Source organism: Schistocerca piceifrons, chromosome 9 (assembly GCF_021461385.2).
Source record: "Schistocerca piceifrons isolate TAMUIC-IGC-003096 chromosome 9, iqSchPice1.1, whole genome shotgun sequence".
In the NCBI taxonomy this organism is placed as follows: domain Eukaryota; kingdom Metazoa; phylum Arthropoda; class Insecta; order Orthoptera; family Acrididae; genus Schistocerca; species Schistocerca piceifrons.
In genome coordinates this window covers 152,567,121-152,588,553 of record NC_060146.1, presented here as the reverse complement: position 1 = coordinate 152,588,553, position 21,433 = coordinate 152,567,121, and the positions used below count along the sequence as shown (strand labels likewise).

The 21,433-nt window shown below is 41.2% G+C and overlaps 1 protein-coding gene across 3 annotated transcripts in view; it reads right to left on the bottom strand.

Annotated features, from left to right (window-relative positions):
• The window catches only part of LOC124717273 (sortilin-related receptor-like), a 230,660-nt gene that overhangs the window by 15,359 nt on the left and 193,868 nt on the right, over window positions 1-21,433 (bottom strand). For 2 of the 3 annotated variants that reach the window (XM_047244086.1, XM_047244087.1), the window contains exons 30-31: window positions 6,158-6,357; window positions 2,665-2,865 (exon numbers count right to left, since the gene is read on the bottom strand). In XM_047244086.1, the coding sequence (XP_047100042.1) occupies window positions 2,665-2,865; window positions 6,158-6,357 (401 nt within the window). Of the gene's footprint in view, window positions 1-2,664; window positions 2,866-6,157; window positions 6,358-17,968; window positions 18,453-21,433 lie in introns of those variants that run through there. The other variant, XM_047244088.1, reaches the window with a different exon arrangement.

The following is a 21,433-nucleotide window of genomic DNA, read 5'->3' as shown; positions in this document are numbered from 1 at the left end:
ATGGTAACCCGAGTGTTGAATTTGTCATCATCTTGAAATTGTTGTTCACCCAGCCACTTTTTCAAATTCAAGAAGGCAAAATAGTCGCTTGGCGCAGGAATTGTACGGAGGGTGATCAAAAAGTTCCCAAAGTTAATCTTGAATCTTCTTCTCAGTTTTGGAAGTGAAGTGAGGACATGGAAAAGAAGTGAGAACATGCATGGTAGTGACGGAGGATTATGCCAGACAACAGCTTCCTGCGGTGCTGACTTTGGATTGCATGTCTCATATTGGTTAGTATTTCATAGTATATGTTAAGTATAACTCTTGGCCCAGGATCCATAAAATCAACGAAAAGGAGGCCTTTTTTGTCCCAAAAAACAGGAGCCATCATTTTTTGATTCAAGAATGGAGATTGCTTAAACTTTTTTAGCTTCAGTGAACTGGGATGGCACCACTGCCTTGACTGCTGTTTCGATTCTGCTTTGGTGTGCGATATCCGTGTCTTGTCACCCAAAAGAACATGGGGAAAAAAAAATCACCTTGATCTTGTCTATAGTGCTCCAACGACAGTATGAACTACACATTCTTTACCCTTTGCACTAATCACTGATCGTTTCTGAAACCCACGTCACACACACCATTTGTGACATTCAAGCTGTTCAGTGACAATCCTGTAAATCAAGGTCTGAACAACATTTTGGAATTCAGAATTCTCAATCACCAATTGCTTTAGAATTTTTGGTTCACTTGATCGACAATGTCATTGATCCAAATACTGGACCTGCCATTCCACAGTTCATTGTGAACATTTGTATGGACATTCTGAAATTCTCAACACCATTTCTTAACTCGTTTGTCACTCATTATTTCTGGTCCATATGCCAGGCATAACTCACGATCGATTTTGGCAGCTGAATATCCTTCTGCCACCAAAATCCTAATCACACTGTGCACTTCACAACGGGCAGGATCTACAGTTGTCTCTGTCATTATGATTTGCTATCACCAACTGGCAATTGACTGCTGAACCAAATCAACACTGCAGTAGTTTCCTAAGGAGTCGGTAGACACTTCATTCAGGCCTAACATCAGTTAAAATTAGTTCTGGAATATGCCTCATTGTTATTCCACAAAGGAATTTCCAGTTTCAAAGCTGACATTTAGTGATTTGTCATAAATGGAAATGTTTATCACAAGGAGTTATCTGCAAGCCTTAGTTTAACAAGTGTCATACTGAAAGTCACGAGCAACCCATTGCTAAAATTCAAATTTCAACAGTGTAACAAAAACAATTGCAGGATCATAATCTGCAGACTTTCCACTGTATGTTGCTATACCGTGACGTAATTAGCATCTATCACATGACCGCAGGCAGTACTTCCAAAATAGCGGACATGGGTTTTTCATTTCGACAGCATGCTGTAATTGAATTCCTTGTCAAAGGCGGAAAATCTGCTGCTCAAATTTATTTCAGACTTCAACGTGCCTAAGAAGACATCCGCACGGATGCTAGCTAGCAGCGTTAGGAGATGGGTGAAGCATTCCAAAGATGGAAAAACGAGTATCCGAGATGAGCCACGCACCAGTCGGCCACGGACTGCATCCACGTAATGCAACAAGGAGGGAGTTGGTGAGCTCATTAGAGAAGACAGGCAAGTCGCAGTGAATGAAATCATGCTGAGCTTGCAGTAGGACACAGCTCAGTGCAAGAAATGATTCAAAGCTTAGGTTATCAAAAAGTTTATGCTTGTTGGGTCCCACATTTATTGACCAACAACAACTTCAGAGATTTCAAAATGGAGGTGGTGACGTTTTGACAAGTATTGTGACAGAACATTAACACTACGATATGGTGGCTGAGTATCTTCAAGGGGCTGGAATGGAGTTCTATCGTAAGGTTATTTTCAAACTTGCAGAATGGTAGGAAAAATATGTGCAAAGAAATGGAGACGATGTTGAAAAGTGAGAGAAAAGCCTGTAGATTACGATGTTGTTCTTGGTTTCTCCAAAAAATAAACATCAAGAGATTTAAAAATTGTTGCTCACTACTGTCACTATAACCCTTGTACAAAATACATTTATTTTATGTCTGTGTATCTTATCCCTAATGGATGCAGATGAACTCCATGACTACTCCTTTAAAGCATGTAGAGTAACACCTTATGAGTGGTAGCGATCATTATTCTACATCATATTTTCTGTCCGTTTCATCAAATATTGACAGTGAACTGATACTTCCACTAAGACAGGTTACTCTGTAACTATGACATATGTTCTGAAGATGGGCAACATTGTTTGAAACTTGTCATTTACTTTTCTTGATTGCCCTAAAGTGGAAGGTATGAAAGTTAGAGGCAGAGGGGAGGGTGGGGGGGCTTTTCTTTTCAACACATCTTTTACTGTTTCTTTAAGCATTAAACTAGTTGAAGAAATGCATTCAGTCTATATAAAGTGAAAATATATATTTCTATAATATTCTACTTCTAGGAAACTTGCTTTTCCAAAATATTTAATTGAATGTGAAATAATACTGCACGCATTTTGTTTCTCGATTAAAAACCGGGACACCTAGTCAGCCTACATAAGGTCCCTTGGTAAGACTTGCACGAAAGAACAAAAATCTTTGTAGTGTACCAGGTCAAAGCAACAGAACCTTTTATAAAAAGTGGAGGGCAAACTTACCGAGTCCGTCTGCTCCCGAGAAAGTTGCCGAGCCCGAGCGTGTGTCATAGTGGCTGTTTGCAAATGACACGAAGCTGTGCTGCAGGCGCCTGTGGCGGTACACCAGGAAGCCCACCACGGCAAGCAGCAGGCCGACCACCACGATCACTGGCACCACCACCCCGGCGACGCTCGATGCCGTCAGCACGGCCACCCACGAACCTGGGGTAGGACAGTTGTGTGACAGTCGGTTCCATTATCCTCCAATTCTGTTAGCAAAATCTGGAGTTTTGAAGTCTAATTTTATCAGGACATGCACAGGGGGAACATCAACAACAAAATTTTTGAGTTTGTTCACATATATTTTCAGAGTATTATGGAACAAGGGACATACAGTCTCCAACAGCTCATCGCAGAATAATTGCGTAATTATGATTTAATTTTATCCATTGTCGTCAGTGTCGTCAGTGTGACTGTATTACTTTCATATAAAAAAACCACAACAACTGAGAGTCAGTAATTGTGATTTTTATTAGGAACTCATTTAAGACCTTTATCATTTCACACGATTTTTTTAAAAACAAGTTATCACTGGTCCTGCTAAACATAAGTAGGAAAATTACAAGGTGATGTGCTGTATTGTAATAAAGCTATATTTTTTTACAGAACTAATACAAATAGAGAATTACTAAATGTTTCCAGCAGTTGTTACGTAGTTTTAAGGGCAGAATATAAAAAAAATTGTAGCTTCATTGCAACATAGTAGGAACTGAAGTCCAGGGAGCAGTAGTAAAAACTTTAATGTTTGCCAATGTTCTGTCAGAGACAGCAAAAGACTTGGAAGAGTAGTTTAAAAGAATAGTTATTGTCCTTAAAGGAGGATATAAGATGAACATCAATAAATGCAAAACAAGGTTAATGGAATGCAGTGGAATGAAATCAGGTGATGCCGAGAGAAGTAGATTAGGAAACGAGACACAAAGTAGTAGATGGGTTTTGCTATTCGGGCAGCAAAATAACTAATGTTGGATGGAGTAGAGTGGAAATAAAATGTAAACTGGTAATGGCAAGAAAGCTAACATTGAATTTGGATTTAAGTGTCAGGAGGTCTTTTCTCAAGGTGTTTCTTTGGAGTGTAGCACTGTATGGAAGTGAAACATGGATGATAAACTGTTAGACAAAAAGATAATAGAAGGTTCTGAAATGTGGTGCTACAGGAGGAGGCTGGTAATCAGATGGGTAGATTATGTAACTAATGAGGATGTACCAATAGCATCGGGAATAAAAGTAATCTGTGGTATAACTTGCCCAATAGAAAAGATTGTTTGATAAGAGACATTTTAAGACTTAAAGGGATCACCAATTTCATATTGGAAGAAAGTGTGATGGTAAAAATCGCTAGGAACAGCAAAAGAGGATTAGATGGATGTGGGTTGCAGTAGTTATTCAGAGATGATGAGGTTTGTACAGGATAGTGTAGCAAGCAGACCAGCATCAAACCAGTCTTTTAATCGTGGACCACCGTAATGACAACAGTGTCACATTGTAATATTCCTACTATGTTTAACCCAAATTCAAAAGTGATGTGAAATGATCGAGCACTGAAGGTGAACTCAGAGGGCTCGAAATGCATTTAAATAAAAATCACAATTAGTGACTGAATGCTGCTGTGTCTTCCTAATTATAGTTTATTATGTCTGCTGCCCCATTTCCTTCATTTCTGCAAAAATACCTTCGCAACACGGAAAAAGCCTTAAAATGCAATCGCCAAAATGAACAACATAAAACACAGAGTAATGTAGCAGCCCTCACAGGTGAAACTATGGTGAACAGGTTGAAGAAACTGCGAGAACAGCTAGGTACAGTGCCATCATGCCACTCTTCCGCTGCATTTGCAACCAATGTGGGAGGTGCATAGTGGTCAATTCTTCATCAACTGTTATTTCACACTGCCACAAAAACAGACCCAAGACAGAACCGAGCAAAAATAGATGCAAGCCTGAGAGAAAGAAGTAAACTGGGTGTCACTGTTGTCAACAGCAAGGACCTTGAGTGAATCTAACAAGATGAGTGACTTGAACAAGTTTGTTTCCAAATAATGCGTGCAGTGCATATTATCGACATTTGCACTGTTGGGGACAAATTGTCAGTGCATTACAGATACTAAGGTTAGTAGGGGTAAGAAATAAAAAGAGCAGTTACCCTGTGAGACTGGAGACCACATATCTCTCCACCAAAACAATGAAAAGAACATGTTTGGACAACCACCAAAACTGTCTCAGAAGAGTTCACATTCAGTCCATACAATACATACCCTACTGAACAAACGTATAAGAAAACGGCCATTTTTTTATATAGAATGTTCATAAATGAACATCTCACTTTCAATCTTAAATTATACCAATTTAATTTAGACATTTACAACAAAACAAGTATTAAACTGAAGGTAAAATAATCTTTTTTTCTTACAAATATTCAATACATATAACTTTAGTTATGCAGCACATATCGAACCAAAAATTAATTACGACCAATCGCCCAATCAGAGACTTCAACCACTCTCATTAGAAAGAGATGCTAATGGGGAAGGTCTCCATCTTGCTGCCAAATAAAGTTTTTAGGTTCATCTTCTAATAGGAGAAAGAGACATTTATGTGATGCATCCAGATAACCCAAATTTCCTAATGGAATAGTAATGAAGGTAATGAATTTTTATGGCATACTGACACAGAAGACCTAATATGGAAAGGGTGGGGAGGGGGGGGGGGGGGGTTCATGGTATGAAAGAATCTAAAAAGTAAGTCATGGGATGGGAGCATCTGACACCGACAAAGAAAGAGAACCTTTATCATACTGACTTTTTGATTTGCTCTAATTTTTCATTCATAACATTCTTTTTTAATTTGGAAACGTCCAGTATCGACTATCGACTAAAACCAAGTGCCAACCATGACAACTCATCGCTTTTATGTGGCAGTTCATGCAGCCAGTGTAAGGACAGTTTCACGTAACCAATGGTTGATGATAGCAATAAATTACCGTTTGCTTTTTAGTGCTGAAACTGAAATTTTTCTGCCTCGAATTTGCTCATAGATGTTAGCTTTAAACACTGCAAACAAAGCTATCACGAGTTTAGTTCTGCTGCTGATTACTGCCGTCCTTTTCTTGGATGCATTGCACATCATGAGGTTGTGGTTAGTTTAGGGCACGAGTTTAAATTCAGGGCTAAAAAACCCTTGGTGGCAAGTGATGCATGTCAACTATCAAGTAATTTTAATTGGACTATAGCCAAAATTTGTTGTTAGCGTACTTTACAGAAGTAGCCAGCAGTGGTTTCTTCTATCCCCAAAGGCTCTCCTTGATGGTGGAATTCGTGGACCATGAAAGGTGAATAAATGAAACTAAATTAATGAACGAATGAATGAATACGATACAGAATTTGGCTCATTACACCATCTTGGAAATTATTCCTCTCGTGGTTCATAAGTGACTGCAATCTAGAGAAATACCTCACCTTTATCTGGACTGAGAAGAGATACAACTTCTGAAGGTTCTGAGCAGTAACCTTCCTTTGTCTGCAGCTGTACTGCAAAACTGTACGTCTGTCCACTCTTCAGCTCGTCTAGTGTCAGTGGGGGGCCACGGATCTCATATTCTGTAGCCTTCAGTTGGTCAAAAGCAGGACCCTCAGACACCAGCACTTTGTAGCGGTAACTGAAAAGAAAAAAGTTATTTATTAGGCCAATGTTCATCAGAAGCAAAACCCAATACTGCAGACTGGAACTGTTGCACCCATAAATCTGTCATCAACAACATAATTACTGCAAAAAGAATGGAAACCGAAACTGAATATTCAAAAAAATATTACACTTAAGTCTTGGCAGATTATAAAGTGATAACACTTTCACCTGCCAGTAAATGCTCTCTCAAGACCACCACGTTGAGCTTTTACTATCTCAGAACATGACATGTGACCTGTAATTTGCAAGGGACTGTGACAGACGAGAGGTGGTGGTAGTAGTAGTAGAAGAAAGGGAAGAGAGGAAAAGCAACTGTAGAAAAAGGAAGTGAAGAAAGAACACTCTTTATCAAGGAAATAAAGGGATAGGGTCATGTCGCTTATTAATGGAGCATAAGTTTGGATGAACAATGATGTGGAAAGAAACATCAGAAACTTTCTCGAAGCAACCATCCTGGGATACCCGGAATGAAATTTTCACTCTGCAGCGGAGTGTGTGCCGATATGAAACTTCCTGGTAGGTTAAACATGTGTGCCAGAATGAAACTTGAACTCAGAACCTTCACTTTTCATGGGCAAGTGCTCTACCAACTGAGCTACTCAAGCATGATTCACAACCCATCCTCAAAAGTTTACTTTTGCCACTACCTCGTCTCCTTCCTTAATCTGTCAGGAAGTTTTGTATCTGTGCACACTCCCCTGCAGAGCAAAAATTTCATTTTGGGAATGTCTGCCAAGCTGTGAATACACCACGTCTCCGCAAGAACCTTTCTTCCAGGAGTGCTAATCCCACAAGTTTTCCAGGAGAACTTCTGTGAGGCTCAGAAGCTAGGAGACGAGGTACTGTCTGAAGTAAAATCATGAAGATGGGTCGTGAGTTGTCCTTAACTCAGTTGGTAGAGCACTTGCCCATGAAGGACAAGTCCAAAGTCCGAAACTCGATCCGGCACACAGTTATAGTAAGTCAGGAAGTTTCATCCTGAGGAATGTCAAACGATTTGGGGAACTTACAGAAAGGTTACACATGGTTGATGTATGGAGATTTGACCACTGAAACTGTATGTAGAGTGCTGGTACTAAATTGAATTCAGAGGCCTATAATATTCCAGTTATGTGAGGTGACTTCATGTGAAAATGACATACCACCCTTTGTGGCAGCTGAAGAACCTGATACCGCTTAATCTCCTGACATCATAGACATAACATGCCATACATTTGTGATGTTGCATCATTTTTTTAAAATTATGTTGCCTAGATGTTACAGTACCTGTTTTACTATTATTCTATCTTTTTCAATGATATGGAATGCAAATGCCATCCAACGATGAACAGGACGAGTCAATACCAATTTTACTCATTTATAGCGAGGCACAAATGGCAAAATCTGGAAGTAGGTACAATTTATGAACCAGGTTCCATTAATAAGTCTGATTATTTTTAGGTGTTTCAATGTTGTGTGTGTGACAAAGATGTGTCCTCCATATTTTTAACCCATGTTTCATCTGGTAAGTACAACACACTGTTTACCAAAACTTGACATCGGGGGCATAATGGTATTGACTTTTCGTCTGAGGCGATTGTCCGGTAGAACGCCTCCAGTTAGACATGAGGAAGAGAAATCTCCATTTTCAATTTTGTCTTTAGTGTGTGTCCATCGTGATATAATGGGTATTGTATTGGTTCACTATTGATTAATGTGCAATATGTCAAATTTCAGGTGTTCTGTTTAACTTCTTTCACAGCTTTTATTTTACAGGAACAGTTGTAAGTATCTGGCACAACACTGGCACAAAAAAACAGACACAAATTTTGTATTATGTGATATTTTAGCTCTACGCTAAGAAAGATGTTTGAGCAAGTATGGAGGTGGTGGAGCCTGCCTTTATACTGCTGAGTTGGTATTTTGCAATGCATTAGTTAGTCACGTGTGTGTGTTTTGGCACTTTCAGTTACACAAATATTCACACAGAGTTCAGTTTTTCCAGCAGGAAACTGGGTGTGAAGCAACAGAGTTTCTTTCCTAATTTTCAGTGTGTAATTTAATCCACTGAGGGTATTTTATCTAAATAACACAGCATGTTTTCCAAAGATGTTAGAAGCACAGTGAGCAGCATATGCAAGACATATGAGGTAGTTTAATTTGCTGGCACTGTGACTTTCCCTATTCCTTCTATGTCATGGTTTTTCACTCACGCATATGCATCTCCTTTCCTATTCCATAGGATGCACAGAATGAAGGGGTGCAGCAGCTAGTAAGTATACCGTGCTCACAGTCGCAAAGTGTGAAGTTCAAATTCTAGAGCTAGATTTGCGCTATTTCCCTAAATCAACTGAGGTGGGTGCATGGACAGGTCCTTCTAAAAGTTTACATCCAGCTTCCCCACCCATCTTATCCAATCAAAATGTGCACTCCATCTCTAGTGACATTGCTGTCAACATAATATCAAACCTAAAAATAAAAGGTTGTGTTGAAAAGTAATGCCTCCACATTTTTTATGTGAAAACTTTCAAAGCTTTTTAAATAAAACAAACATCCTACATCTTTATTATTCATGTTTAGATATTTATTTCCCAGCAAGAGACCAGTTTGGTTCAAATGGTTCTGAGCACTATGGGACTTAACATCTGTGGTCATCAGTCCCCTAGAACTTAGAACTACCTAAACCTAACTAACCTAAGGACATCACACACATCCATGCCCGAGGCAGGATTCGAACCTGCGACCGTAACAGTCGCGTGGTTCCGGACTGTGCGCCTAGAACCGCTAGACCACCGCGGCCGGCAAGAGACCAGTTTGTTGATACCATCACTGTGCTTGTGCCTGTATATGTATAATAGAGGGAAACATTCCACGTGGGAAAAATATATCTAAAAACAAAGATGATGTGACTTACCAAACGAAAGCGCTGGCAGGTCGATAGACACACAAACAAACACAAACACAAACGGTTGCTTCGTCAGGAAAGAGGGAAGGAGAGGGAAAGACGAAAGGAAGTGGGTTTTAAAGGAGAGGGTAAGGAGTCATTCCAATCCCGGGAGCGGAAAGACTTACCTTAGGGGGAAAAAAGGACAGGTATACACTCGCGCACACACACACACACATATCCATCCACACATATACAGACACAAGCAGACATATTTAAAGCCAAAGAGTTTGGGCAGAGATGTCAGTCGAGGCGGAAGTGCAGAGGCAAAGATGATGTTGAATGACAGGTAAGGTATGAGTGGCGGCAACTTGAAATTAGTGGAGATTGAGGCCTGGTGGGTAACGGGAAAAGAGGATATATTGGAGAGCAAGTTCCTATCTCCGGAGTTCGGATAGGTTGGTGTTGGTGGGAAGTATCCAGATAACCCGGACGGTGTAACACTGTGCAAAGATGTGCTGGCCGTGCACCAAGGCATGTTTAGCCACAGGGTGATCCTTATTACCAACAAACACTGTCTGCCTGTGTCCATTCATGCGAATGGACAGTTTGTTGCTGGTGATTCCCACATAGAATGCATCACAGTGTAGGCAGGTCAGTTGGTAGATCACATGGGTGCTTTCACATGTGGCTCTGCCTTTGATCGTGTACACCTTCCGGGTTACAGGACTAGAGTAGGTGGTGGTGGGAGGGTGCATGGGACAGGTTTTACACCGGGGGCGGTTACCTGTACCATGCACCCTCCCACCACCACCTACTCCAGTCCTGTAACCCGGAAGGTGTACACGATCAAAGGCAGAGCGACATGTGAAAGCACCCACGTGATTTACCAACTGACCTGCCTACACTGTGATGCATTCTATGTGAGAATGACCAGCAACAAACTGTCCATTTGCATGAATGGACACAGGCAGACAGTGTTTGTTGGTAATGAGGATCACCCTGTGGCTAAACATGCCTTGGTGCACGGCCAGCACATCTTGGCACAGTGTTACACCGTCCGGGTTATCTGGATACTTCCCACCAACACCAACCTATCCGAACTCCGGAGATGGGAACTTGCTCTTCAATATATCCTCTCTTCCTGATACCCACCAGGCCTCAATCTCCGCTAATTTCAAGTTGCCGCCACTCATACCTTACCTGTCATTCATCATCATCTTTGCCTCTGCACTTCGCCTCGACTGACATCTCCGCCCAAACTCTTTGTCTTTAAATATGTCTGCTTGTGAGATGTCTGCTTGTGTCTGTTTATGTGTGGATGGATGGATGTGTGTGTGTGTGTGTGTGTGTGTGTGTGTGTGTGTGTGTGTGTGTGTGTGTGTGTGTGTGTGTGCGCGCGCGAGTGTATACCCGTCCTTTTTTCCCCCTAAGGTAAGTCTTTCCGCTCCCAGGATTGGAATGACTCCTTACCCTCTCCCTTAAAACCCACATCCTTTTGTCTTTCCCTCTCCTTCCCTCTTTCCTGATGAGGCAACAGTTTGTTGCGAAAGCTTGAATTTTGCGTGTGTGTTTGTGTGTCTATCGACCTGCCAGTGCTTTTGTTCGGTAAGTCACATCATCTTTGTTTTTAGATATATTTTTCCCACGTGGAATGTTTCCCCTCTCTCTCTCTCTCTCTCTCTCTATATATATATATATATATATATATGTGTGTGTGTGTGTGTGTGTGTGTGTGTGTGTGTGTGTGTGTGTGTGTATGTATGTATGTGTATGTGCAGATGGATATGTGTGTGTGTGTGTGTGTGTGTGTGTGTGTGTGTGTGTGTGTGTGTGTGTGCGCGCGCGCGCGCGAGCGAGTGTATACGTGTCCTCCTTTCCCCCAAATTAAGTCTTTCCGCTCCCGGGATTGGAATGGCTCCTTACCCTCTCCCTTAAAACCCACATCCTTTCATCTTTCCCTCTCCTTCCCTCTTTCCCGATGAAGCAACAGTTTGTTGCGAAAGCTTGAATTTCGTGTGTATGTTTGTGTATCTGTCGACCTGCCAGCACTTTCGTTCAGTAAGTCACATCATCTTTGTTTATATATATATATATATATCGCTGAGAGCGAAGTCCGCGGCTGGTGCGCTGCCAAGATTGCGTAAGCCAGACTCGCGCGGCGGGGTCAAAGGTCAACCTGATAAGAACTTTAACATGGAACATGCTGTTGCCTCCTTGAGCCCCCGGTACGTGATGTACCCTTGTCTGGTTTTCAGCTACGCTACAGATCAGTTTATTTATGAAAATACAATGTACAGTCTCCAACGAATTTTACATATTCACATACACCTTTTCTCTTCATCCAAATGCATACAGACTCATTTACAGATATTTTACGTCTACTATGGGTGTAGAGGGATAGTGGGGAGGGTGACATATACACAGATTTTCCAAAATCTTTATTAGCAACTTCTCCAATATGATATGTGCGATAGGCAATAATGTCTCTATCGACAAAACTCTCCAGGCCACCATAGCAGGAACACCACTACCACCTCTTACAATGGCTACAGTTAACCATCCGTTGCCATGGGTAAAGGAATCGTTAATGTCGATGCTGAAGTTCAGTCTGCATCCACGAAAGACACATGGTCCCTCGACAAGTTCACTGGCGGCAATGTTCTTCACAGTATTCTTCTTCTTGTCAGCAGCAGATGTCGTGAATTTGATGTTTTTAATTGTTTTGTAGACTGTTTGACGAGAACGTCGACGGTACCTTCTGTAAGGCATCTTGGCAGCGTACAATGGTTAACTGTAGCCATTGTAAGAGGTGGTATTGGTGTTCCTGCTGTTGGTGGCCTGGAGAGTTTTGTCGATAGAGACATTATTGCCTATCGCCTATAAGTCTAATTATTTGAGAGAGAGGCACACATATTATAATTTGAGACACGAGGCTGTGTTTAATTTGAATAATATTCAGACACACGTGGAGTCCCATGTCAAGGTTCAAATAATACTTGGAGTTGGAGATTTTATGTTGACTGTGCTAACAAAGTATATCAGACGTAATGTTTCGGTGTAAGAAGCCAGTCATGGGCACGCTACGGTTGAAAGACATCACTAATGAGGTGATAAACACGCGCCAGCTGGCCTCTGACCCCAATAGCGATAAGCGTGCGTCAGCTTGCGCGCCTGTGGCACTGTGCCTCTATAAGACTGACAAACAGCGGACGGGCGTACCTAGTACGACTAGTGCGCCCGTCAGGGATAACGACTCCGCAGACGCTGAAAATATTCTAAGTCCCAACTTTTTTCAAAGTCCGCATGACGGACCTGCGGCGTTGGGTATTGCCTATCGCACATATCATATTGGAGAACTTGCTAATAAAGATTTTTGAAAATCTGTGCATATGTCACCCTCCCCACTATCCCTCTACACCCGTAGTAGACGTAAAATATCTGTAAATGAGTCTGTATACATTTGGATTAAGGAAAAAGGTGTATGAAAATATGTAAAATTTGTTGGAGACTGTAAATTGTATTTTCATAAATAAACTGATCTGTAGCGTAGCTGAAAACCAGACAAGGGTACATCACGTACCGGGGGCTCAAGGAGGCAACAGCATGTTCCATGTTAAAGTTCTTATCAGGTTGACCTTTGACCCCGCCGCGCGAGTCTGGCTTACACAATCTTGGCAGCGCGCCAGCCGCGGACTTCGGTCTCAGCCGGACGGGCGCACCTAGTACGACTAGTGCGCTCATCCGGGATAATGCGCGGCTGGCACTGTGAAATATTCTAAGTCCGAATCAAGGTCACGCGCTATCGCGCATCTATAAAAGCGAGCAAGGCCCGCGCAGCGGATCACTCGCGCTGCTACTGCTGCACAGGCAACTGCATTGAACGCTGCCAAGATGCCTTACAGAAGGTACCGTCGACGTTTCAATTGTTTTGTAGACTGTTTGATGAGAACGTCGACGGTACCTTCTGTAAGGCATCTTGGCAGCGTTCAATGCAGTTGCCTGTGCAGCAGCAGCAGCAGCAGCAGCAGCGCGAGTGATCTACTACGGGTGTAGAGGGATAGTGGGGAGGGTGACATATACACAGATTTTCCAAAATCTTTATTAGCAAGTTCTCCAATATGATATGTGCGATAGACAATAATGTCTCTATCGACAAAACTCTCCAGGCCACCAACGGCAGGAACACCACTACCACCTCTTACAATGGCTACAGTTAACCATCCGTTGCCATGGGTAAAGGAATCGTTAATGTCGATGCTGAAGTTCAGTCTGCATCCACGAAAGACATATTGGAAAACTTGCTAATAAAGATTTTGGAAAATCTGTGTATATGTCACCCTCCTCACTATCCCTCTACACCTGTAGTAGACGTAAAATATCTGTAAATGAGTCTGTATACATTTGGATTAAGGGAAAAGGTGTATGTGAATATGTAAAATTAAGGGAAAAGGTGGCAGAGGCAGAGGGATAGTGGGGAGGGTGACAGATATTTTACGTCTACTACGGCAACATATCATATTGGAGAACTTGCTAATAAAGATTTTGGAAAATCTGTGTATATGTCACCCTCCCCACTATCCCTCTACACCCGTAGTAGACGTAAAATATCTGTAAATGAGTCTGTATACATTTGGATTAAGGGAAAAGGTGTATGTCAATATGTAAAATTTGTTGGAGACTGTGCACCTTACAGAGGCGCCTTACAGAAGATACCGTCGCCGTGCTAGACAGACAATATATAAAACTATTGAAGATGTGGAAATGACAACATCTGCAGCCGACAAGAAGAAGAATACTATAAAATCTGTCGCCGCACACGCACTACTAGATGGACCCGCTGTCTTCTGTGGATGTAGACTTAATTTCAGTATTGATCTCAACTGATACATTTTCACATGGTAATGGCTGGTTAACTGTGGCTATTGTTCGTGGTGGTACAGGTGTACCCAATGTATCAGGACTGGAAAGCTTTGTAGACAGAGATATTATTGCATACCGCACATATCACGTGGTTGAAAACGTCGACGTTATATATATATAATAGAAGGAAACATTCCACGTGGGAAAAAATAGTGGGAAGATGATGTGACTTACCAAATGAAAGTGCTGGCAGGTTGATAGACACACAAACAAACACAAACATACACACAAAATTCTAGCTTTCGCAACCAATGGTTGCCTCGTCAGGAAAGAGGGAAGGAGAGGGAAAGACGAAAGGATGTGGGTTTTAAGGGAGAGGGTAAGGAGTCATTCCAATCCAGGGAGCGGAAAGACTTACCTTAGGGGGAAAAAAGGACGGGTACACACTCGCGCACACACACACACACACACACACACACACACACACACACACACACATATCCATCCACACATATACAGACACAAGCAGACACATACAGAGGCCTTCCCTTCTCAACGACAGGCTACAGATTGGTTTAAAGGTTTCAATAATATTGCTACATAATAGTCTGCCCATTCCTTGCATTGTCATTTAAGTTGATGTCGTAAAGTTTCCAAAAAGAAACAGCATAACCTTTCTGGAAGAGGACTGAATCTTTGCTCCCTATGGTATACACTGATGGAAAAAAAAACACCACAACCATAAAAAATAATTAATGTAGAGTAATTAAATTTTGGGAATAAATTTGTATAGTGATTAACATTGCAAGATTACAAGTTAATGTAAGTGCAATTTAAGCTATCGCAAATGTGAAATGTTGGTGCATTTACAGTCAGTATAACTGCCAGAATGTTGAATGCAAGCATATAACCATGCATGCATGTACCATGTTGCACAGGTGTCGGACGTCAGTTTGTGGGATGGAATTCTGTGCCTGTTGCACTTGGTGGGTCGGTACCCAGGCATCTAATGCTGTTTGTGGATGACGCTGGAGGTGTCATTCAGTGAGGTCCCTTACGTGCCTAGTAGGAGACAGGTCTGGTGACCGAGTAAGCCAAGGCAATATGCCTACACTCCGTAGAGTGTGTTTGGTTATGACTGAGGTATGTGGGTGAGCGTTGTCCTGTTGGAAAACACCCTCTGGAGTGCTGTTCATGAATGGCAGCACAACAGGTTGAATCCCCGGATTGACATACGAATTTGCAGTCAGGGTGCAGGGATAAACGTGAGAGTTCTCCTGCTGTCATACAAAATCGCACCCCAGACTATAACTCCAGGTGTAAGTCCAGTGTGTCCAGCACGCAGACAGGTTGGTTGCAGACTCTCAACTGGCCTCTCCCTATCCAAAACACCAGCCATCATTGGCATAGAAGCAGAACTAGCTTTCTTCAGAAAACAGAACAGACCTCCACCCTGTCTTCTAGTGAGCTGCCATTTGACACCACAGGAGTCGCAGATAGCGGCAGTTTGGATTAGTGGAATTAATGCTACAGAGCATGTGGCTCAGAGCTATCCTTGCAGTAACCGATTTGTAACAGTTCGTTCTGTCACTGTAGTGCCAGCTATTGGTCAAATTTCTGCTGCAGATGCAGTACGATGTGCCAAAGCTGTGCGCCGAAAGAGATGATCTTCCCTATCAGTAGTTCAACATGACTGCCTGGAGCCCAGCCTTCTTGTGACCGTATGTTCTCGTGACCACCACTGCCAGCAATCGTGTACTGTTGCCACATTCCTGTGAAGTCTCTCTCCAGTATTGCAGAAGGTACAGCTGGCTTCCTTCAGCTGTATTAGATGACCTCGTTCAAACCCAGTGAGATGTTGAGCCGGCCGGTGTGGCCGTGCGGTTCTAGGCGCTTCAGTCTGGAACAGCGTGACCGCTACGGTCGCAGGTTCGAATCCTGCCTGGGGCATGGATGTGTGTGATATCCTAAGGTTAGTTAGGTTTAAGTAGTTCTAAGTTCTGGGGGACTGATGACCTCAGCTGTTAAGTCCCATAGTGCTCAGAGCCATTTTTGAGATGTCGATAATGGCATCTTTGTCAACTTAAAGGCTTTTGTAACTAATGTCAACTAACCATGCACAATCTCAAAGGTAACAAACGGTTATGACTGTTACAGTGTGTATTTAAAGCAAACCTAATTTGTGTCCTTATAGGGGCTCTACTAGTGCTAACACACCTATTAAATTTTGTTTTTGTGACAACTACTCCTTGATGTTGCAATATTTTTCCTGTCAGTGTAGTTTGATCATATGACTGAAAACTTGTACTTGTCCATGCACATGGTCAACATTTATACCACAGGTATTGTGTCAGGCCCTATTTGAGTGGGGGTTAAAAAATGAGAGATCCAGAGGGCTGACACTTTCATCACATGCAGTGTCTCGTGTGAGATCTTACGTACTGATTGTACACTAACACCTGCCCTTCTGCCAAATGTTTGGAATACATACCTGTCTTATGTACCATCTGACAATTGTAGGTATGGTGATGGCAAAACTTCTCTTCACCTTAAGGTGATCCCCAGTTTCCTCCATTAGATGTAGTGTGCCACTTCTTGATACCTCTTCCAGACCTGTGTAACTACGGTGAAGCACTTCAACATTTTTTTATGCTTTCATATGCTGGCAAATTACCTTTCACAAAGGCAATTTAATCACAATTTTTCCTTGCTAATTTTTCTTGCAAAGGCAAATGGCAAATCACTGCATGTTACTCACCCCAACAGCCATCTTGTGTATTTGCACTATGGCAGTACTACCAAGCAATTGAATACATGTGCAGAAAAATGGACTAAGCCTCAAATGTAAAAGCTTAGAGATAAGCGTTGCCTTCTGTTGGTGGGTGCAGAACTATCAAAAGTGATATTTAGGGGTGAGACCAATGTCAATTTTCACAGCTCCTATACCCAGCAACAGATAGCAACACTTATCTCTAAGCTTTTACATTTGAGGGTTAGCCCATTTTTCCATGCACGTCTTCAATTCAACTCAGAAACAGTAGTTCGAAGAACAGAAAAACAATGTCTGCTTCCAGTGCACATAAGTCCGTTCGAATATTAACATTTTGTCTGGTCGAAGGTACAGGTTTATGAAGTATGCTTCATTAGTAGGCAAAAATTCCGAGAGAAAGGTTAGCATTTGTAAACAGTTTCTTCTACATGGTGAGGAAAGGTAAAGGGTTATAGAAAACAATTCTGCTGCAGATCAGGCGTGGAGGTCTCGCATAACTCCAGCCCGAGCGAGGTACGGCCAGGTGGCAGTGTGTGGTTAACCTGCCCGAAATAAGGAAATAATAGGTAAGATATAGCGGATGTCAAGAAAAGCTATATTATACAAGTATGAGAGCATCTGAGATTAAAAGTTTGCATGTAACACATTTTCTTGAGAGAGAAAGTCTGTCCACAAATCAGCACAGATTTAGAAAGTATTATTTCAAAAAAATGGCTCTGAGCACTATGGGACTCAACTGCTGTGGTCATAAGTCCCCTAGAACTTAGAACTACTTAAACCTAACTAACCTAAGGACATCACACATATCCATGCCCGAGGCAGGATTCGAACCTGTGACCGTAGCAGTCGCACGGTTCCGGACTGCGCGCCTAGAACCGCGAGACCACCGCGGCCGGCAGTATTATTTCCACACACACACTGGGTGAGGTGAGTGACAGGAGTAACCGAATCAATAAAAATCTAACGACATCAAGTGGTGCTTGGTCTTTTATGGTCACTGCCAACTTATGCTAGCAGATAACACCGAATTCAAAGAATGCTTGAACAAAAGCAAAAATTATAGAAGATGTTAACAATCAATGAGGTGTGTTTAATTGAGAGAAAAAAAATCTGATTTATTGACACATAAAGGACCATTAAACACAGAATTGTAGACAGCAATGAAACAGCATACAAAACCAATCAACATACTCATATTTCGACTTCTAGTGATTCAAATATCCCCACTGGCAACTTAACCTAGTTTCATTTGGATGCGCATATAGTATGAACATAGTGTGGAAAACATGTTGCCAAATGAAAAAGGGAAGAATGGAGATTTAGCATTTAGCTCTGATATGATGCAACATATGAACATTTTGAGTTAAATATTGCAGGATGAAGATACATAAGAGAAGTATGACCAAATTTTAGGATGTTTTAGTGGAATACAATTTCTGTGAGGATTTTCCTTGACTTCACATGGCTACTTATATAATTTATTTATTTATTTATTTATTTATCTATCTCTCATGTTCAGTGGGAACATGCAAGCCAGAGCTACTCAGTCATGGTGAAAGACTGTACAGTTTACCTGTAAAGAAAAAAAAAACATTAAAGAATTAATAAAACACAAAATTATGAAAGAGTATTAAAAAAAAACATTACAGAGAAAAGTTCTGGAATTTTTTAACTAGAATCTGAATACTTGGAAAGTCCTCTAATCTGAGTATTTGGGGTTTATCACTTTCTTCCCCCAATTTTGCTGGAAGCCTATTGGGAATGAAATCTGCTGAATTGTGTACATATTTCTGAAAAGTGCTTGAGGACATATTATCCAAGTGCATTCACTGAATGATTATTGTTATTTCTTCTGACTGAGTCAATACCATGAACAACAAATCACTTACAGGAATATATACAGGAATGACATTTTTTGAACCTTTGGATCTACATATCAGTGTGAACAATTTTTTTCTACAGTGAAGACATCTACCAAAGAAGTTTACTGGCAGATATTAGCTTAAATGTTTGTTTTCAAATTAGCAGCTCTGTATGTGGTACTTGACACAGATATTTTGACAACAGGGAAAATTAACTACAGTCATTAGTGTTAACTTTTTATCTTTAGTTTTGTAAATAAAATTGACAGAAATTGGTGTCAATGCAAACTTCAGTTAGTGGTGTTCACATCATAATACTTTACTGGCCCAAATATAAGAAGCACTCGTTCAAAACCTATCTGTACGAAGCGAAAATGAGGATAAGGAGAGCAATGAGACAAGTATTCAAAGCCTTTGAAGTAAAATTTTATCAACCAATCTGACTACAAAACTTAAGATATTTTTGTCTTACAGAAAATCAGTAGGCAATTTGAAATCACTCAGTGACCATACTGCCACCAAAATGGACATTAAAGACAGAAGGTCGAAATACTGAAGTCGGACTTTTCCAAAATTGTTTCACCATGGAAGATCATAATATGTTCCTTCCTTTCAGTCATCCTACGAATGTCGAAATGGCAGATATTAAGATAGTGGAGTATCAAATAGAAAACTAACTACAATCACTTATTAGTGAAAAGGCATCAGGACAAAGAATGAGTAAAGTACCTGTGATATTCTACAAAAATTATGCAGAACAACTTGCTCTGCTTCTAACAGCAGTTATCATAGTTCGCTGGAGCAACAAAGGTACCTCGTCACCAGAAAAAAGAAGCACAGGTCATTCCCATTTTCATGAAGGGTCATGCACATTATTATAGACCTATGTCATTGACTATCTGTTGTGCAGTTATGGAACATGTTTTATACTTAAGAATTATGACATTTTTGAGAACGAAATTTCCTCTATCAAAATCAACATGGATCCCCCAAACAGAGATATTGCAAAACTCAGCTCGCTCTCTTCCTCAAACAAGATTCACAGCACTGTAGACAATGGCAGTAAGGTTGATACCATGTTCTTTGACTTCAGGAAAGCCTTTGACACCATCCTATACTGCTGCTCAGTCATGGAAAATAAAGAGCTTCCTGAATATTGGACCATTCTGAAACTTGAGTGACGACTTCCTTGTGGACAGAACCCAACATATTGCTCTTAATATAACAAAATTGACACATGTACATGGAATATCTAAAGCACCCCCAGGAAGTGTGACAGGACCATTACTGATAACAACGTACATAAATAATCTAGTAGAAAGCTCTTCAAGACTGTCCACATATGATACTGTTGTCTATCAGAAACAAGCAATGGTAGAAGAGAGTATCAATTTGCATAATTACCTACAGAGGATTGATAAATGGTCCAGGTGTAGAAGAGAGTATCAATTTGCATAATTACGTACAGAGGATTGATAAATGGTCCACGTTGTGGCAGCTGTTGACGAATGTCAAATTTAAGACACTGCTCATAAATAGGAAAAGAAATTCACTACTGTAGATGTTGTAATGTCAAGTTTAACACATATATTTCAGAACGACACAACACATATAAGTCACAGAGTAAGTTGACAAGCAAGACATGTGTACACGTTAGCATTCGAATGAGCACTGAGTCCCAGTCTAGCAGCCGCTGCTCGGCTGGCCGCTTAGGTGGCGCAGCTGCTGCATGGCTGGCAGACAGCGCCGCACGTAGAGGACGCGGCGGCGGCGCTTTGAATGATCGGCGAGTCACAACAGTAGAATTACACTGTTGATGACAAATTTCTGGAAACAGTATCTACTGAAAAATATCAAGGAGTAACTATCCACACCTACTTTAAGTCGTGGAATGACCACACAAAACAAATTGTAGGAGAAACAGGTGTCAGATTGAGAGTCCCAGGAAGAATGTTAAGGAAATATAACTCATCCATGAAAGAAGTGGCTTACAAGGCACTCGTCTGACCTATTCTTCAGCATTTTTCTTCAATTTGTGACCCTTACCATGGTCATCCTATCTGTCCAGTCTTGTGTTTCTGAGGGTAAGAATTTCATCGCCCCATTTCGATCACATTTCTGTGAAATTTGATAATTTGTCAGTAAAAGATTCTGGTAGTTGGTGCTGGGGCATGTTTGCACAGGGTATAACAGTTGCATATTGCCAGCAATATATCTGAACAGTGTTACACAGCAACATTGAGCTTACATATTGCTGGCACATGTGGTTCAACATTAATGGCCACTATCGGCCAGGAATATTTGGTAACTCATATCTCTGCCAGAAACGTGCACACGGTACCATACTGTTGCCACAAAATGGATATACATTAACTAGAAGTAGTGAGTGTGGCTGTCCTGCTTTTACATTACACAAGGAGTAAAGTTAGAGAGAACAAGAGGAATAGGACTTTGTGGATGCATTATTAAGTAAGCGGAATGCTTCAGAAAATTTAACTCTTAAACTGACACTGGATACATATCTTTTCCAGAATTTCACCAGAATATGAGAACACAATATAAAATTTAGCCTTCGGCCAATGTCAAAAGAAAATCTTCAACAAACTTTGGAATTTGGCAAAGGTATGATCCACATTTCAAACTTGCACTTATTCATTAAGTGAAGAGTGCATCTAATAGAGAAGTTGGCAGG